Raw genomic sequence first — 21,242 nt, 5'->3', positions numbered from 1 at the left:
AGATGACTGAAGTTTTGTTTGTTCTTTTTTTAAAATGTCCACTTCAGTTTCTGTCTTTCCTTGATGACTAGTGTTGCTATTTTGTGATGAATGATCAGCAGCTCAATTGTCCCATACCACTAAAATAAAATATCTTGTTCTTGACATTTTCCGTTTTACTATTTCAGGACTTTCTGATTGTTTGCAGTTGCTTGTTTCATTTATTTATGCATGTCTAGTATATTAATTTTCCCATTGAATGTCATCTATACTGCATATGAATGTCACCACTACCAAAAAAGCATTATATTGATGTAGTTTAGAATAAACTCTTGATTCTTGCTAATATGTTACCCCAGGAACAGTGATGCTAAATGGCCAGAGGGATGTGCTACCTGTGGTGACAGGGGACCTGGTTGTCCGTCGAGCTTCATCCTCCTTTCTCCTCATTCATACTTTTGGAGCCAAAGTGTTATGGTACCTAGAAGGTCCCTTGGTCTTCATCATTGTGCAGCCTGGCTTTGCAAACAAGGTACAGTAACATTGATAAGGGCCCCTTCACACATAACATGATTGAGGTAGAATGGTGCACAAAGGAGGAGTCAAATGCCAGTCGTGAAAAATTGGAGCCGCCTCAAATGCCTCGTACAGAGGTTTGCTACAACCATTCGAGCACACCAGCAGCCAAAAGATAGCGAGTGCCCTGCGAGTGCCCATTCGATCCCCCTCTCGGCAGGTGCCACACACAAACATCCAACACTGTTCGCTGGACTGTTCGCCTCTCAGCTGATCACCAGCCAGCCACGCACTGACAGGTGGAAATGATGGCTCAGTGCACATGATGTGTTACATTAAAAAACAGAGAACAGAGCCAGGACAAGTATATCAATAAATACTACAATAACTACGTACGTAATAACATAAGAAATAACTAAAAGAAAATAATCACCGAACAAAGAAACAAAGAGTGACCGTTTGTTCTGTGTGCTGAATGAACAGGTGGGCATGGCCACACACAGCAGCTGCTTTTGAGATCTCTGGACATGTGAGTCACAGCTGGATAACATGTACCGTGTTTTGTAGGACATGACATTATAACTGTACACTGTGTGGTGCAAGTGTGTGCTTGCTGTCCTCACATGGAAATACATAAAAACATATTGCCTTTGGTTCGTGGATTTTCTTCCAGTTTCCGCTTCTTTCGCTCAATGTCGTGTTATGTGTGAAGGGGCCCTACCTAACCCTTGTTTAATTTGTAGGCTGTAGCTAAAACAAATCATATTATCTCAAAATGTTATACCCTTAGGCACTACAGATTACAAAATCAAAATTTCTGATAAGAAGTAGAGCATACAGATTACAAAATCAACCAAAATTGAATTTCTAGGATGTGTGTGTGTGTGTGTGTGTGTGTGTGTGTGTGTGTGCATGCGTGCGTGTGTGTGTATATACTTCATTCAAGGTGCGTGGCCTGTGTGGAACACTGACATGGAATCAGCATGATGACTTCACCACTCCAGAAGGAGATGTGGAAACCAGTGTTGTAGCCTTTATAGGCAAATTCATGGTAGAGCGATGTAATCTGCCTCGTGGAACCCCTCCAGATCCCTGCACCACATATACACAGAGGAGACACTATGCAGAGGCCGTGTGCTCCATCATACACAGCTCTGTGTTCAAGGTGAGTGTGGATGTTCAGTGACAGGTGCGGCTCAGTACTTGTTTTTTTGTTTTTTTCTACTTTCTCACATGCACTTGCCTTTGGGTTTGTAGGTGTGTCATGACTTGGTGGACAGAGAGCCTTATCTGCGTCTCTGTCTGTCTGAAGTTTGTGGCTGTGCTCCACAGACATTGTGTCACTGCACTGTCCTCACCGCCTACGCCCGTCACTGTGCCCAGGAGGGCATGGCTGTCCAGTGGCGCAACCACACATTCTGCCGTAAGTTGGGGGACTAGTCATTTATTGTTGGGTGTTTACAGTGATATTAATGGTTACTATGCTGCATAGAGTATAAAAACAATTCTCAGAGATTTATTTATTTATTTATTTTTAATATGAGAATGCATTTCAGACCATCCAAGAGACTTCTTGTGCTCAGTTCACAAATTTCTCAGCTCTTTTACTGATGGAACACCAAATCATGAAACAGCATTGCTCATCTGTTGGATCAGTGGAACTGCAGAAATTGCAGTTGGTTCATGTTTCACTAAATCCCTGGCTCACCTATCCCAAAGTAGACTCCTAGCAGGCCCAATGTGTGTAACAATACAGACTGTAAAAAAAAACAGCATTCGTGCCACATCTGGGAGGGAATAAGGATTGCAGAAGACAGCCATCTGACCACACAGATTACGCCTCAACCCGCCCGAATGATTCGTGCACACGCCGTGAACATTAAGCCTCCAAACACTGATTATGACAACTGCACTTACATTGCTGTACGAGTGAGGTCCAATTGCAGGTGGAGTAAATATACTCCAGCAGCACTCACGCTGCACTCTTGGTGCATTTAGGCACAGTCAGGACATTCAGCTGTGGTGAATCATGTCGAACTGCCCCTCCAATGCGGTCACATTGCTTCGAATGTTGTTTTCATGCCGTGTGAATATTTGGATTGCAGTCAGCTTGCGGTCAAACTGCACTCCAACCCCCGTTCAATATACAGTAGTGTTCAGAATAATAGTAGTGCTATGTGACTAAAAAGATTAATCCAGGTTTTGAGTATATTTGTTATTGTTACATGGGAAACAAGGTACCAGTAGATTCAGTAGATTCTCACAAATCAAACAAAACCAAGCAATCATGATATGCACACTCTTAAGGGTATGAAATTGGGCTATTAGTAAAAAAAAAAAGTAGAAAAGGGGGTGTTCACAATAATAGTAGTGTGGCATTCAGTCAGTGAGTTTGTCAATTTTGTGGAACAAACAGGTGTGAATCAGGTGTCCCCTGTGTAAGGATGAAGCCAGCACCTGTTGAACATGCTTTTCTCTTTGAAAGCCTGAGGAAAATGGGACGTTCAAGACATTATTCAGAAGAACAACGTAATTTGATTAAAAAGTTGATTGGAGAGGGGAAAACATATGCAGGTGCAAAAAATTATAGGCTGTTCATCTACAATGATCTCCAATGCTTTAAAATGGACAAAAAAAAACAGAGACGTGTGGAAGAAAATGGAAAGCAACCATCAAAATGGATAGAAGAATAACCAGAATAGCAAAGGCTCACCCATTGATCAGCTCCAGGATGATCAAAGACAGTCTGGAGTTACCTGTAAGTGCTGTGACAGAAGACGCTTGTGTGAAGCTAATTTATTTGCAAGAATCCCCCGTGAGGTCCCTCTGTTAAATAAAAGATATGTGCAGAAGAGGTTACAATTTGCCAAAGAACACATCAACTGGCCTAAAGAGAAATGGAAGAATATTTTGTGGACTGATGAGAGTAAAATTGTTCTTTTTGGGTCCAAGGGCCGCAGACAGTTTGTGAGACGACCCCCGAACTCTGAATTCAAGCCACAGTTCACAGTGAAGACAGTGAAGCATGGTGGTGCAAGCATCATGATATGGGCATGTTTCTCCTACTATGGTGTTGGGCCTATATATCGCATACCAGGTGTCATGGATCAGTTTGGATATGTCAGAATACTTGAAGAGGTCATGTTGCCTTATGCTGAAGAGGACACGCCCTTGAAATGGGTGTTTCAACAAGACAATGACCCCAAGCACACTAGTAACCGAGCAAAATCTTAGTTCCAAACCAACAAATGAATGCCTCGCAGATGTGAAGAAATCATGAAAAACTGTGGTTATACAACTAAATACTAGTTTAGTGATTCACAGGATTGCTAAAAAAGCAGTTTGAACATAATAGTTTTGAGTTTGTAGCATCAACAGCAGATGCTACTATTATTGTGAACACCCCCTTTTCTACTTTTTTTTTACTAATAGCCCAATTTCATAGCCTTAAGAGTGTGCATATCATGAATGCTTGGTCTTGTTGGATTTGTGAGAATCTACTGAATCTACTGGTACCTTGCAATAAGAAATATACTCAAAACCTGGATTAATCTTTTTAGTCACATAGCACAACTATTATTCTGAACACTACTGTATTTCCACCCCGACTGCACCTCAACTGTTTTGCACATGTGCAAAACAGTCGAGGCGGCCACAGGAATTTGCCTGACTGTTTAAACTGCTCTCAGACCGCTGTCCAGTGTCCTCGAATGCACAGTAAAACTTCCGAATTGTGGTTCAAATTTGCATTTGGACAGCAATCGGCCTCATCCGGCCTCTAGTGTGAAGGGGGTATTAAAGTTATTTCACAAAAAAGTGTGACTGATGCAGGAATGTATAGATAGTGTGTAATTCTGTATCCCCCTTCTGGCCTGATGCATACATGCATTTTTTTCCCCCTTTTTTCATATTTGTAATTGGATTTTTTTTTCTTAAAATTAGCCCTCTTGTGTGTTGTTCTGCTCTGAGCATTATGTCTGCACAACCACTCTTCACTAACAACCAAACACACAGCAGCCCCACAGTGTGGAGCAGTACCTTTATAATCTTTCTGATACTGAGCTGATTGTTCTTATCATTTATGGCTTCAATTGCCATGTTTTACAACTAGACTGCCCTTTCTGATACCAGTCCTTTCTATTTTTCTGTACTTGGGACTGCCACAAAATTACAATAGTTGTTCATGCAAGTACAAAATATGCCCTCTTCATCCAGATAAAAAAAAGGGACACTGATCAGTTATATATCTGTTTCAGTGCCAACAGAGAAATGCTGGATGTGTAGTTCAGATTGTTTCATTCAGTTGTTTTTTCCATCTTTTTTCAAATCATTGTGCTTGTCTGCAATTCATTATGGATGTTTTGCAGGAATGGGAAAAACATTCATCACATTTTACACATTTTAGTGATAAAAAGCTGGATCTTTCAAGGTTTTTACATAACAAATCATAAAAATGATTTTTAGCAAGATGCTCCTTTTTCAAGCCTTTTCATCCGCTTCTGTTTTTCTCTTTCCACAGCGGTCCAGTGCTCAAAAGGTCAAGTGTACCAGGAGTGTGGTCGCACATGTGGGAACTCCTGTTCAGACTTGCAGCAGAACTGGAGTTGCAGTGATGATGGTGCTGAAACATCCATTAGGATGTGTGTTCCAGGCTGCCAGTGTCCAGCAGAGCTTGTACAGGACCATGAAGGCCAGTGTGTACCCATCGCTATGTGCTCATGTATACAAGGAGACAAGATGTACCCACCAGGCACTGTCGTTCAAAACAACTGCAATAGCTGGTATGTAATGATGATAATGCTGTCATGACTGAGATTTTGGTTGGGTTGTGAGGTCTGTTTGGCAATGTCATCTCACTCCCATCTCATCACATCTTGATCCAAAAGTTTGTTTTTTGAATGAACGTCAATATGTGATGAGTTGCGTAGCTCCTTTGCATCACTATTGCAGACTGCATGTACAGTAGTGTTCAGAATAATAGTAGTGCTATGTGACTAAAAAGATTAATCCAGGTTTTGAGTATATTTCTTATTGTTACATGGGAAACAAGGTACCAGTAGATTCAATAGATTCTCACAAATCCAACAAGACCAAGCATTCATGATATGCACATTCTTAAGGCTATGAAAGTGGTCTATTAGTAAAAAAGTAGAAAAGGGGGTGTTCACAATAATAGTAGCATCTGCTGTTGACGCTACAAATTCAAAACTATTATGTTCAAAATGCTTATTTAGCAATCCTGTGAATCACTAAACTAGTATTTAGTTGTATAACCACAGTGTTTCATGATTTCTCCATACCTGCGAGGCATTAATTTGTTGTTTTGGAACCAAGATTTTGCTCGTTTACTAGTGTGCTTGTGGTCATTGTCTTGTTGAAACACTCATTTCAAGGGCATGTCCTTTTCAGCATAAGGCAACATGACCTCTTCAGGTATTTTGACTTATCCAAACTGATCCATGATACCTGGTATGCGATATATAGGCCCAACACCATAGTAGGAGAAACATGCCCATATCATGATGCTTGCACCACCATGCTTCACTGTCTTCACTGTGAACTGTGGCTTGAATTCAGAGTTTGGGGGTCATCTCACAAACTGTCTGCAGCCTTTGGACCCAAAAAGAATAATTTACTCTCATCAGTCCACAAAATATTCCTCCATTCTCTTTAGGCCAGCTGATGTGTCCTTTGGCAAATTGTAACTTCTTCTGCACGTCTTTTATTTAACAGAGGGACTTTGCGGGGGATTCTTGCAAATAAATTAGCTTCACACAGGCGTCTTCTAACTGTCACAGCACTTACAGGTAACTCTAGACTGTCTTTGATCATCCTGGAGCTGATCAATGGGTGAGCCTTTGCTATTCTGGTTATTCTTCTATCCATTTTGATGGTTGCTTTCCATTTTCTTCCACACGTCTGTGTTTTTTTTGTCCATTTTAAAGCATTGGAGATCATTGTAGATGAACAGCCTATAATGTTTTGCACCTGCGTATAGGTTTTCCCCTCTCCAATCAACTTTTTAATCAAACTACGCTGTTCTTCTGAACAATGTCTTGAACGTCCCATTTTCCTCAGGCTTTCAAAGAGAAAAGCATGTTCAACAGGTGCTGGCTTCATCCTTACACAGGAGACACCTGATTCACACCTGTTTGTTCCACAAAAGTGACAAACTCACTGACTGAATGCCACACTACTATTATTGAGAACACCCCTTTTTCTACTTTTTTTTTTTTTTTACTAATAGCCCAATTTCATAGCCTTAAGATTGTGCATATCATGAATGCTTTGTCTTGTTGTTTTGTGAGAATCTACTGAATCTACTGGTACCTTGTTTCCCATGTAACAATAAGAAATATACTCAAAACTTGGATTAATCTTTTAGTCACATAGCACTACTATTATTATGAACACTACTGTATCTGTTAAGACAATGACATGCAACAGTACAGAAGTAAAAAAAAAAAAAAAGGCATTTAACCTGCACTGGGACAATTCTGGAGAGGAGTTAAAATCTTAAATTTAAAACAAAAGAAAGTGTTCATGACTATCACTGAGGTGTCATAGAAACCTTTGCCTCTTTGTGGCTGCAGTGTAGCTGCTTAGCAGAACAACAGAACGGACTCCAGCGTTTGTTATTGTGTGGAAACATGAGCGACGTGACAATACCAGAAAGAAAAACCTGGATTAATCTTTTTAGTCTCATAGCACTACTATTATTCTGAACACTACTGTATACTGGACAAGGCCTGTGTAATGTCACGCATAGGTTTTCTGTAGAGACCCACAACAGCTGAAATGAAGCCCCGTTGCCATGTTGGCAGCGGGATCACCACTGACTCGGGCTCAATCACGCTGAACACATGAGTGGATAAAGAGGTGCAACGTGTGAAAAGATAGTTGAAAGAAGTCTGGACACACTCCTCTCTTCAAGTCTAAACAAGCTAAGCTAATAGGCTAACCTCAGCTCGTGTGTGTATTAAATCATATTTTTGGGGACTGCACGATGGTTGTAATAACAGTTTAGTTTGGTGTGAACATAAAAACTTATGAGCTGCTTATTTTCTCATTAATCAGGCTACTGATAGCTGCTAAAACTACTAATGCAATTACCATACAACATTAAATTTGATGGGAATTTCACTCAGCTTGAATATTGCAACAGGGACGTCTCAGGTGACCCATTAGGATGTTTCACTACACAAAAAAGTCATATTAATTCAGGTTTTTGTAATAAAACACTGCAAAAGACAGACAGGTCGAGTGGACAATGAGTTACAGACACAGTAAGAGTCAGGATCAGCTCAGCTGCTGTCATTCAGTCATTCTACATAACTTTGTGTCCAAGGGCGTAGGTTTGGTCTCAGCTTTGGTAGGGACAATACCACCCCCCCGCCCCCCTGCCCACCACCACCACCCCCTAACCCACTCATACCATTAGACGCACAAGTACAGCATAATACATAACATATGATGACATAATGCTGAATAATTTAACACTTTATTTACATTAAGTGTGTAGGCAGACAAACAAATAGCTTAAATAACAAAATTGCACCCAAAATCACGAATCTATTCTATAGGCCTACACCTGAGAGAACAAGACAACAAAAAAAATACTTGTGGAGCTAACAAAAAAAAAACTTTTTGCAACCAAGATGTATAATCTATTATCTTCATCAATAATGCAGTTGTAGGTATCTGGCAACCTAATTTGCCAACAAAAAAAAGGGCTTTACAATGATATATGGTGTATTACGGTAAACGTAAGCCTGTGATGTCATAACGCAGAGGAAAAACATGGAAGTTTCACACTAGTGCGCCGCTGATTCTCATTACCATAAGTTCTCATGTAAGCCCTCACGCTGAAATATTTCAACACTGACAGCAAGCCAAGAACCCGTGCTTTCCAACAGTATGCTATATGTTGCATATATTACGGTAAAGTGCGTTCGGTGACTTTTGAAACGAGGGAAAAGTATGAAAAAGAGCGCAAAAGTGACAGAAAAGTACAGAGACAGACAGCAAACATAAATGTAGTAATTTTTGAGGAAAAGGCAGGGTGTTAGTGTCATTTGTGAAGGTGTGCGTGCGTGTTGTGTGGGTGTGCAGTTTATTTTAAGTGTGGCGCACAGCATTGTTCGCAAGCCCCCGCCCTTCTTGTTTTTCTGCACCGGAGCAGTGTTGCCAGATATGAAATATGAAACTATCGTACCAAAACCTCAAAATTATCGTATTTTGGGAGAAATTATCGTACACAAACAAAACGCATACAACGTAGCTATTTTAGCGTTTTTTTTTTTTAATTTACAAAGAATTTTATGTCACATTTTTAAACAGTAATTATAGTAATAGGGAAACTATGGCACAAAAAGAACGCAAATGCACAAGCAAATGCACTACCAGACTAGAAAGATTTTTTTTTTCTGTGAAGGGACACAAACGTGTTAATTACCAGACTAGAAAGAGTCGAATTCAACCTCGAGGTCGCTGTCGTCATCCGATGCCATGGCCACTTGTGCAGATTTTGTTGAACACAGAAAAAAATGTTGACACCTCCATAAGGAACTTTAACTTTTTTTATTCTTCTTGTATATCTCTTTGCTCTTGTGTTTTGTTTGTTTGTTATTGCATTTGTTGAAATAAAGTTTCGAAAAAAAAAAAAAAGATGTTGGTTGGGGAATCTTCCTGTCACAGTAAAGATTGGATGGGAACTCATTACTTTGTATGGAGAGGGGGCGGGCTTTCAAATGACTTTGTCCCGGTCGCCCAAAGCCAGCATTTGATGCCGCCTGAGTGCAACACCTGCAAAATGATTCTTGGGTGTCAGAGAGAGATGCGTGTTTGGGCAACCAACTGAAATTATCGTACATATTGGATTTTTTTCCCATTATTGATCGTACATTTATTGATCGTACATTTATTGATCGTACATCGTACAGAGGGCAAACCTATCGTACAAATACGATAATTATCGTACATCTGGCAACACTGCACCGGAGCCACCCATCCTCTGCGCTCTGGGACCTCCCACTTTACAAATTAAGCACTGCCTGCCACGAGATGCGCTTTGTTTACGTCCATGTGAGAAGAACGTGAGCTAATGAAATTGCAACATGGGTAACCCTGTCACTCTGGCACGTCGAAAACACAAAACGTGATGACTAAAATTATAGTATCGAGTTCGCAAAAAAATAGTGAATGATTTTGTTATATAAAAAAATTCTAAATATTGGTAGGGACTATTTTGCCATCCCAAAATATTGGTTGTGACTTGTCCCTATGGTCCATATGCAAACCTACGCCCCTGTTTGTGTCTTAAACACGTTAAACTAAGAAGTCTGAAAACAAAAATCATATCTGTAGATTTGGATATTTTAACATGGACTTGCATGAGAACCTGCTCTATGTTGGAGTCAGCCTGAAGTGGCCAGTCAAGGAACTGTAAATTTTTAACCTTTTGGTAGAGCTTCATCTGGGACCATCGAAGCTTAATGCTTGGTCATTATGTGATGTGCGGCGAAGTGCTAATCCTCACCCTTAACTATCACTATGGCAATGACCATGACCATAGCCCAAATATAGATGACACAGAAGTGAAGCAGATAATTTTATATGTTTGCAGAGAGAAATGATGATGCTGTGGGAGGGGGGAAAAAAAACCCCCAAACATTTCAGCACCGGTTGAATGTTAAAATGTGATGAGTTGGGAGTGAGAATTTTGTTGTGCACTCTGTGCGACCTGGTATCTGCTCTGCTGGGGTTGGGGCTTTTCCTGCATGTGGAGAAACTGATTAGATGTTAGTTAACTTTTTGCTCCAATCTATAAAGCAACTTTGTTTTGCTTTTGTAATATCCTATTGACCTCTTTGTGCTGAACATGTCTGGACTGGTGAAAGAGAATAATCTTGAAATAAGCTTCTCAGTTTCTTTGATTTCAAATGATCTGTTAACCACCAAAGTCACTGCTGCTTGTAAACTGCACGCATGATAAAACCATCACCAGGATTCAGAGTTCAGGTTGTTGCAAATGCTGGCTGGCTCAGTCGTGTTGCTACATCTTTATATCATATCATAAAAGTAACCATATCTCTTTTATGATTTCACCACTTCTAAGTAATGATGAAAGTGTTAGCGGGACTTTGGAGCACAGCCTTCACACAGTAGCAATATACTTTTACAAAGTTTCACAACTGTGGTGCTGTAATGTTTTAATCAACGTTAGCCTCCTTTGGTTGTAAAAGGTTGTCAGACTGCACACTGATAATCTGGCAGATTTATTGAAGACAGAGTCTGCTGAACAGGAATATAGCTGTCGCTGTTTGTCTTTTGAAAAAGATATGGCGGGTCAGCGCTTACTGCAAGAGTGTGCTAGTGGTAGTAATATTTTATAATAGCCTATAAATGATTGTTTTTTTGGATTATGAAGTGTTCAGGTTGATAGTTATATTGCTTCAATGAGACAAGAAAGCACTTGGTTTTTTGTGTGTTTGTTTGTTTGTTTTTTTCCCGTCTTGACTGACCAAAGCTGTATGCGCTGTATGATTTTAAGAAAACTCTGCCACGGAGTTGTGTGTGCTGCTGTATGTGTCAGAATTCAGTGGTGTGAGAGGTCTGATGAAATCACTCTATGCTCCTGTTCACTGTCACAGGATAGGTTGATTTCATTGCATCTCTTCACCACATAACAACAGGGACCAGTACTTTCTGGGTCAGTGCCATCAAATACTGACTGAGTGAAAACAGTCACTGCAGGAGCACAAATTTAAATTAATGTATTACCTTGTATTTGTATCTGTGTGCATGCACTGTCTTTAGTTCACATAATTCTGGTATATGTTGTGTGGGCCGCCAGAAGAGGAGGTACTGCTGGCCCACCACCAGTGGGCGCCCTGCCTGAAGTGCGGGCTTCAGGCACGAGAGGGCGCTGCCGCCACGGACACAGCCGGGGGTGACAGCTGTCACTCATTATCTCTTGACAGCTGTCACCCATCTACTCAACATCATCTCACTCCATAAGACCAGACGTCAACTCCACCTCGTTGCCGAGATATCGTACTTCGTTGGAGGTAATATCCTCAGCCATTTGTGTTTTCTATATCTGTATATTGTGAGTGTTTGCAGGAGTACCGGTCCCTGTTTCCGTGGAGGCTGAGTGAGTGCAGGACGGCACTCTTTTCCCCTGAGGAATCACTGCGGTACTCTGCAACATATTGAGTGAGAGGTGGAGGTGGCATTCCCACCGTTGTTGTTACTGGGTGCACACACCCACACTTGACTGTCTTTGTTCTCGCCAGCAGTACCAGATCCGACAGTCGGGGACGGTGATCACCTGGGAATTCGGGACTTGGCGGCTCCAGTATTCACCAGGTTCGGTGGCGGCGGAAATCGTGTGGTTCCGGCTCTTCTCAGGACAGACGTCTTCTGTCCTCGAGCCTGCCCACACGTCACCTTTGTGGATTGACTGTAATCATATTCTGAGATTGTCTGTATGTTCGTTGTGCACCTTCACAACATTAAATTGTTAATTTTTGGCTCATCTATTGACCGTTCATTTGCGCCCCCTGTTGTGGGTCCGTGTCACTACACTTTCACAACAGGATATCTCGGCCAGCGTCATGGCTCCGAGGGGCGTCACCCGGCTGTTGAACGACCAATGGGAGAGCAGGGAGCGCAGGCGTCTGCAGGAGGCGTGATTGGTGAGCTGCAGCACATTCTCACCGCCTTTACGGCTCGGTTGGATCAAATGACCGAGCAAAACATCCTCCTGAACCGCAGGGTGGAGGCTCTCTCGCGCAGGTGGCGGCGAGCGCTCAGGGCGCTGCTGCAGCTCCTCCTCCTGCCGACCCTGTGCAGGATATGAACGTTCCAGTGGTGGTTCAACAACCCCTCCCACCATCCCCTGAAGCATACATAAGCCCTCCTGAGCCGTACGGAGGTTGTGTGGAGACGTGCGCGGGACTTTCTCATGCAGTGTTCGCTCGTCTCGCACAACGTCCCGTCATGTACGCGTCAGATGCTAGTAAAATAGCTTATGTGATTGCTCTGCTTCGGGGTAAGGCACGCGCCTGGGCTACGGCGCTCTGGGAACAGAACTCACGGTTGTTATCAGCATACACTGGGTTTGTGGGGGAGTTCAGAACAGTGTTTGATCACCCTAACAGAGGAGAGACCGCTTCAACAATGCTGCTGTCAATGCGACAGGGGCGCCGGTGCGCAGCCGAATATGCAGTCGACTTCCGCATCGCGGGTGCGAGGTCCGGCTGGAATAACGTTGCGCTCCGCGCCGCCTTCATAAACGGACTGTCATCGGTCCTGAAGGGGCATCTGGTAGCTAAGGAGGAACCGCGGGATTTAGATGGGCTTATCGATCTCGTTATACGGTTAGACAATCGGTTGGAGGAACGCCGTCGGGAGTGAGGCGAAGGACGTGGCGGATACGCGCCGTCCCTCTCCCTTCCGGGTTCGAAAAGGGGCCGTCCTCCCCACGCTCCACAGCCGCAGCGCTCCGGGGGGGGGGGGGGGGGGGGCAAAATGAGGAGGCTGGTCCGCGGGGAGTGTTTTCTCTGCAGCTCAAAGGAGCACACACAGAAAAACTGCCCCAAATGGCCACAACAACAACCGCCCTCAGAGACTGGGCTAAGGGGGGTCATAACATTCACGTGGGCACACCACAGATTGCCACACGACTCCCAGTTACAATCCTGAGCGGGGATTTAACCCTTCAAGCCCCAGCACTGGTGGACACGGGGTCAGAAGGGAATTTGCTAGACAGCAGATGGGCAAGGGAGGTAGGGCTCCCTCTGGTGGCGCTTCCTTCGCCATTGCCGGTGCGGGCACTAGATGGCACCCTCCTCCCTTTAATCACACACAAGACACAACCAGTAACTCTGGTGGTGTCTGGAAACCATCGGGAGGAGATTGAGTTTTTTGTAACTCCTTCTACCTCCCGCGTGATTTTGGGCTTCCCATGGATGTTGAAGCCCAATCCCCGGATTGATTGGCCGTCTGGGGTGGTGGTCAGTGGAGCGAAACCCTGCCATCGGGTGTGTTTAGGATCCTCGGTTCCTCCCGGTTTACAGGCTAAGGAGGAGGTCAAAGTCCCCTCCCCAATCAGACGTCAGTGCGGTTGAGTACCACGATCTTGCTGACGTCTTCAGCAAGGATCTGGCACTCACCCTTCCCCCGCACCGTCCGTACGATTGTGCCATTGATTTGGTTCCAGGCGCTGAGTTCCCGTCCAGCAGGCTGTAACAACCTCTCACGACCTGAGCCGAATCAATGGAGACCTATATCCGGGACTCATTAGCTGCCGGGCTGATCCGGAACTCCACCTCCCCGATGGGGGCAGGTTTCTTTTTTGTGGGCAAGAAAGATGGCGGACTCCGTCCATGCATTGATTACAGGGGGCTGAATGAGATTACGGTTCGCAACCGATACCCGTTGCCATTGTTGGATTCCGTGTTCACCCCCCTGCATGGAGCCAAAATCTTTACTAAGCTGGATCTTACAAAAGCGTATCACCTGGTTCGGATCCGGAAGGGAGACGAATGGAAGACGGCATTTAACCACCCCGTTAGGTCACTTTGAGTACCTGGTCATCCGTTCGGCCTCACCAACGCCCCCGCGATGTTCCAAGCCTTGGTTAACGACGTCTTGCGGGACTTCCTGCACCGATTCGTCTTCGTATATCTGGACGATATTCTCATCTTTTCTCCGGATCCTGAGACCCATGTCCAGCATGTACGTCAGGTCCTGCAGCGGTTGTTAGAGAACCGACTGTTTGTGAAGGGAGGCGAGAAGTGCGAGTTTCACCGCATGTCTTTTGTCCTTCCTGGGGTTTATCATCTCCTCTAACTCCGTCGCCCCTGATCCGGCCAAGGTTGCGGCGGTGAGAGATTGGCCCCAACCAACAAGCCGTAGGAAGCTGCAACAGTTCCTCGGCTTCGCTAATTTCCATAGGAGGTTCATTAAGGGCTACAGTCAGGTAGTTAGCCCCCTGACAGCCCTGACCTCTCCAAAAGTCCCCTTCACCTGGTCGGCTCGGTGCGAAGCCGCGTTCAAGGAGTTGAACGACGGTTCTCTACTGCTCCAGTTTTGGTGCAGCCCGACCCTAGCCGCCAGTTCGTGGTTGAAGTGGACGCCTCTGACTCAGGGATAGAGCCGGTGCTATCCAGAGCGGAGGAGACCGATAAGGTTCTTCACCCGTGTGCCTACTTTTTACGCAGGTTGACCCCGGCTGAACGGAACTATGATGTCGGCAATCGAGAAACTCCTTGCGGTGAAGAGGCTCTTGGAGGAGTGGAGACACCTGTTGGACGGGAGCGTCTGTGCCGTTCACGGTTTTCACTGACCATCGGAAACCTGGAGTATATCAGGACCGCCAAGCGGCCTGAACCCCAGGCAAGCCCGCTGGTCACTGTTCTTCGGGCGTTTTGACTTCCGGATCACTATCGCCCCCGGGACCAAGAACCAGAGGTCGGATTGCCTTGTCCGGGGTACACGAAGAGGAGGTCAAAAACTGCACTGGTCGGATCCACCGGAGCCCATCCTGCCTGAGTCCACTATCGTGGCCACCCTCACCTGGGACGTGGAGAAGATCGTCCGGGAGGCCCTGGCACGGAGCCCAGACCCAGGAACAGGTCCGAAGAACCGCTTGTACGTCCCACCAGAGGCCAGAGCTTGGACTTCTGTCACGGTTCCAAGCTCTCCTGTCATCCAGGGGTGCGAAGGACCGTGGCAGTTGTCCGGCAGCGCTTCTGGTGGGCGTCTATGGAGGCCGACGTCCGGGAATACATCCAGGCCTGCACCACCTGTGCCAGCGGCAAGGCAGACCATAAAAGGTCCCAAGGACTTCTCCAGCCGTTACCTGTGCCTCATCGCCCCTGGTCCCATATCGGCCTGGATTTCGTCACGGGCCTCCCGCCGTCCCAGGGCAACACCACCATCTTCACGATAGTGGACCGATTCTCCAAGGTGGCCCACTTCGTGGCCCTCCCGAAGCTCCCAACAGCCCAGGAGACAGCAGACCTCCTGGTCCACCACATCGTCCGTCTGCATGGGATACCCACCGACATCGTCTCGGATCGTGGTCCCCAGTTCTCCCCACACTTCTGAGGAGCTTCTGCCGGGAACTGGGGCTACTGTGAGCCTCTCGTCGGGTATCATCCGCAGACCAATGGACAGGCAGAACGGGCCAATCAGGAATTGGAGCAAGCTCTACGCTGTGTGACGTCCGCACACCCGACGGCCTGGAGTAAACATCTGGCCTGGATCGAGTATGCGCACAACAGCCAGGTGTCCTATGCCACCGGCCCTCCCCATTTGAGGTGTGTTTGGGGTATCAGCCCCTGTTGTTTCCCGTGGTGGAGGGAGAGGTCGGTGTGCCCTCGGTCCAGGCCCACCTGCGCAAGTGCCGTCAGGTGTGGCGCTCCGCCCGTTCTGCCTTGTTGAAGGCCCGGATGAGGGCGAAGACCATGCAGACCGCCGGCGATCCCCGGCCCCTGCTTACCAGCCCGGGCAGGAGGTGTGGCTTTTCCACGAAGGACATCCCCCTCCAGGTGGACTCCCTCTAAACTTCAGGACAGATATATCGGACCATTCAAGATCCCTCAAAGTCCTCAGTCCTGCCGCAGTGAAGCTCAAACTCCCGGCTTCACTGCGGATCCATCTGGTTTTTTCACGTGTCACGAATTCAAACCTCACCACACCTCACCCCCTCTGTGCTCCAGGACCGGCGCCGCTCCTGCTGGATCATCGACGGGGAGCCGGTTGGATGGTGCGCCGGCTCTGGACGTCTATCGGTTGGGCGCGGGGGTCCAGGTAACTTGGTGGACTGGGAGGGGTATGGACCGAAGAACGCTCCTGGGTGAAGAGGAGCTTCATCCTGGCATCCGGCCCTCCTGGCCAACTTCTACCACCGTCACCAGAACAAGCTGGTCGGGCGCCAGGAGGGCCCCGTTGAGGGGGGGGGGTCCTGTTGTGTGGGCCGCCAGAAGAGGACAAGGTTAACTGCTTGGCCCACCACCAGTGGTGGCCCTGCCTGAAGTGCGGGCTTTCAGGCACGAGAGGGCGATGCCGCCACGGACACAGCCGGGGGTGACAGCTGTCACTCATTATCTCTTGACAGCTGTCACCGATCTACCTCAACATCATCTCAACCATAAAGACAGACGTCAACTCCACCTCGTTTGCCGAGATATCGTACTTCGTGGAGGTAATATTTCTCAGCCATTTGTGTTACAACATATATGTATATTGTGAGTGTTTGCAGGAGTACCGGTCCCTCTTTCCGTGGAGGCTGAGTGAGTGCAGGACGGCACTCTTTTCCCCTGAGGAATCACTGCGGTACTCTGCAAACATATTGAGTGAGAGGTGGAGGTGGCATTCCCAACGTTGTTGTTACTGGGTGTACACCACACCCACACTTGACTGTCTTTGTTCTCGCCAGCAGTACCAGATCCGACAGTCTGGGACGGTGATCACCTGGGAATTCGGGACTTGGCGGGCTCCAGTATTCACCAGGTTCGGTGGCGGCGGAAATCGTGTGGTTCCGGCTCTTCTCAGGACAGACGTCTTCTATCCTCGAGCCTGCCCACACGTCACCTTTGTGGATTGACTGTAATCATATTCTGAGATTGTCTGTATGTTCGTTGTGCACCTTCACAACATTAAATTGTTAATTTTTGGCTATCTATTGACCGTTCATTTGCGCCCCCTGTTGTGGGTCCGTGTCACTACACTTTCACAACAGTATAGCTTTGTTGTTCTTTTTATGTGCAATGTGCCACATTCACTTATGACTTTATGAACTGCTTTATGGAACGACAGCATTTTTCCACTTATTTCCATTGTGATCCATTTTAAAAATCAAATGACAAAATAGAATTAATAACAAAATCAAATAATATTAATAATACCAATCATAATAATAAAAATAACGACAACATTAACAGTGTGTATATGATAACAAGTACCTAAACAATTTCTAAATGCATTAAGAGAGTAACTTAACATAAAAACATAACATAATTAACAAGAAAAAAAGATGAGTTCTAATAAAAACTCTTGAGGTCTAAGGTTCTAATAACATATTGCACAGTTTATTACCACCCTTGAAAAATGGCAGCTACCTATTTTATAACACTATTCAATCTAGAGAATGTTGATCTCAATGTGCTAGTTATATCGATTCGCTTACTGCTACGTTTTCTCTCCATGCTGGTAATTTGCGCACAAGTGACGAGTGTGAGAAGCGCTGGTATGTGCTGTAATCCAAAGTGAGAGCGGAGATTGTAGCACACAAGCAAAGTTCTTCTCCAGAAGATGAGTTTAGGCTATGGCACATTTGGTGTAAATTTTTAATTATATCTAAATAAAAGTGCCTCAATCACTCCTCAATAAACAGACTAAGTTTGAGCCGCATCTATTGCGGATTTAGCGGATATTTGATCTTAATATTGAGAAGCGCTTTGATCTATATTTTGATTATCTTTAATTTATGAAAAGCCCACTTCTAACAGGATTTTGACCTTGAAAATTTTTTCCAAGGTGAAAATTTGTGGAAAGGAAACTAATGTTAGAAGCTACAAGTGTAGTGCTCATAGTTTCACAACACAATAAGTCCTGGTGATCAAACAAGGATGAAATTAAAAATAAATTATAAATTATAATAATAATAACCTCAGAACTACTCAGTACTCTTGCAGTTAAGGTTTAATTTAGTGTCAACAAACCAGACTATGAACCTGGTGGATGTTAAGCAGAAAACAGGAGGTTAGGCAACAGTCTGTCCAAGTACACAGGAGTGGATAAACAATCTTCAGTGCAAAAGGTCAGTAACACGGTGGCAGAAAAAAAAAATCACAATTTTGAGAAACTCAGAGGTCAATATACGTAGCACTGGTATAACACAGGAGTTGCTCGAATGCTAATAATATGCCTGTAGAAACACTAGAATAAAACTCTCTGGAAGACACTGGGAATTCACACAGTAGTAACCACTGGGAACATGGAGACAACACGAGAGTACAGGATGGGAAACAAAGTGATTTGGCAGAGGGCACAGGAGAGGGAGGCACCTTATAACAATGCTCATCTAATTAACAAAGGAAAGAATAACACATGAGGAAACTATGACAACAGATTACAATAAAGGACCAGAGTCACGAGGAACTAATATTAGATCACTGAAGGGACACAGAAGTACAGAAGAAAACATGCAGATGGTCAGGAAATTACACAAAAGTGACTGGAGCACTTTAAATCAAATGTAAACTGAAGAAAACACCATAACTGAAGATATTTCATGTTTTGTCTGGTCAACCTGGGGCAGCACGGTGCCCCCGGCAACATGTTTGTATTCATCAGTATCAGCTGACTTTTCATATCTCTGCTGCAAACTAACCAACCTTTTTATGGCCATTTATAAAGACACAAAAATAATTTTGACTCATGACTAATTTTGACTTTCAGTTAATATCAGAGACTTTTCTGCTGTCTTTCCTTTACAGTGTGTGTAAGCATGGGCTTTTAACTGCACCCAGAAGCGCTGTGAGGAGTTAACCAGTGGTCCTCGTTCTTTGTCTACTCTCCACACTCCTGTCTTCTCACCTGTTCCAGCCTGGACCCCCCAGGGTACCAGCCAGGACACACTATTACACATTCAAGCTGTGGAGCCGTTGTCTTGCTGCATCTGCCACAGGGTACTGTGCTCCTGGTGAGTGAAGTCTCAACATTCAGGTTTTAAAGGGAGACATGATAAACACTCATTAGCCACTATCACACTGGTGACTGTTGAGAGTAGTTGGAGACATGATTTGTGACAAAACATGCAAAATTAGCGATTAATTCCCAATTGGTAAATCACTGAATTGGCACTAGTGGACACCGTTACGCTGTTGCGCTGAATGTGGTCTGAATATTGCACGACTCGCAGTAAAAAATCTCTGCATGCATATCAAGTATGGCCTCACAAGTCAGGTGTCAAGGATCTCGCTGATTGTGCGCCTTGCCGTCTAGCACTCACTGATTCCGAACACCACTCACAGCTGAAATGACATCTTTGCGACCAAAGCACTCAGGGCTGTTGATATGATTCAGGCTGAATCAGAGTCAAATAGAACCCCAAAAGTAGGCAGTCAGGACACAGAGGTGTGAGTACCAAAAAATACCCACGGTGCTTTAATAATCCAGGAGAAGGAGCAAAAACCAAACAAGTAGGTGCAGGGATGTGAAAATAAAAAGAATCCAACACTAAACACAGGGTGGAGAAGTATTGGGAGGAGCAATGAAGAGGATAACACTAATGACAACTAAAGAGAAAAGTGTGGACACTTCCCTCGCCCACTTGCAGGAGGATGCCCCCACTGCATAAACTCTCCTGTCATCCTCTCCTTGGGAACCAGTTGAAGCCCTCCACAACACGTTGGCACGGCCACATCTCCGCAACACAGCGCAAAGTCCAGCAGTGCTTCAGTCTTTTGATTTGATTTATTCATCAATAACATAATACGTACCTTGGATTGTTCCCTTGCTTTTTTCACTCGGGGTCACCACAGCAGATCCAAGGTAGATCTGCATGTTGATTTGGCACAAATTGCACGGGACCTCCTCTTCCTCCTCAGCACATGGTGGGTTGGAGCCGTGACACAGCACATAACTTTCGTCCTGCTCCTCAGTAAAAACAAAACATTAAATGCATATGTCCAGATTGTGCGGATGGGAATCCTGATGCCCAGCAGCTCAGCCAGGGCTGCTGGACTCCCTTGGCCACTTCCAGGAGCGCTGTTCCTCTCCAGTCATCTCCACTAATTTGGCGTGCTGCCAGGACAGCTCGTGCGTCACCAGTGAAGAATATCAGTTTCTCATTTTTGTCTCCAATCACTCAGAATGCAGTTTCTTTCATCATCAACGCCTCACAAAGTCCTCTCACGATTCTTGTACATTATGGGACTACATTTAGAGGGCTTTGCAATGCCTGCGATGGCTCTGTGTATGTGGCCTCGCCAACTTTGAACTGTTCAAAATTCATTATCTGTGAGCACCACATGCCTGAGTGACTTCTATCACATACCTCTACTGCATGACATCATATGGTAGGAGAAGTGGCACCATGCCCGCACCACACTTATCAAATAAATCCATGAAAATTCAGTAAGGTATAGCTTCTATTATACATTCCAAATCTAAGGTGGAGTTCTACTAGTGTATACTAAGGAACATCTAAATATCTTAAGATCTGTAGATGATGGAATCCCTAAATTCCTTGCAATTGAACATTAAGAAACATTGTTCTTAAACTGTTGGACTATTTTTTGAGGCAGTTCACAAAGTGGTGATCCTCGCCCCATCTTTGCTTGTGAATGGCTGAGCCTTTTGGGGATGCTCCTTTTATACCCAATCATGACACTCACCTGTTTCCAGTTAGGTGTTCTTTGAGCAGTCATCAACTTTCCCAGTCTTTTGTTGCCCCGTCCCAACTTTTTTGAAACGTCTTGCAGGCATCCATTTCAAAATGAGCAAATATTTGCACAAAAACAAAAAAGTCTATCAGTTTGAACATTAAATATCTTGTCTTTGTGGGGTATTCAGTTGAATATAGGCTGAAGAGGATTTGCAAATCATTGTATTCAATTTTTATTTACATTTCACACAACGTCCCAACTTCACTGGAATTGGGGTTGTATCTAAAGTTAACCCTGCTAGCTAGGTTATGGATTGCTAATATAGGAAGACAAATTCCATAC

The 21,242-nt window shown here is 44.9% G+C and overlaps 1 protein-coding gene across 1 annotated transcript in view; it reads left to right on the top strand.

Moving 5' to 3' along the window:
* scospondin (subcommissural organ spondin) overlaps positions 1-21,242 on the top strand; it is an 852,118-nt gene that overhangs the window by 67,372 nt on the left and 763,504 nt on the right. Inside the window, 5 exon segments of the mRNA XM_034168739.1 lie at positions 339-511; positions 1,442-1,660; positions 1,753-1,918; positions 5,015-5,276; positions 14,821-14,830. Coding sequence (XP_034024630.1) covers positions 339-511; positions 1,442-1,660; positions 1,753-1,918; positions 5,015-5,276; positions 14,821-14,830 — 830 coding nt within the window.

This window comes from Thalassophryne amazonica, chromosome 1 (genome assembly GCF_902500255.1).
Source record: "Thalassophryne amazonica chromosome 1, fThaAma1.1, whole genome shotgun sequence".
Classification (NCBI taxonomy): domain Eukaryota; kingdom Metazoa; phylum Chordata; class Actinopteri; order Batrachoidiformes; family Batrachoididae; genus Thalassophryne; species Thalassophryne amazonica.
This window is presented reverse-complemented; position numbering and strand designations above follow the sequence as displayed.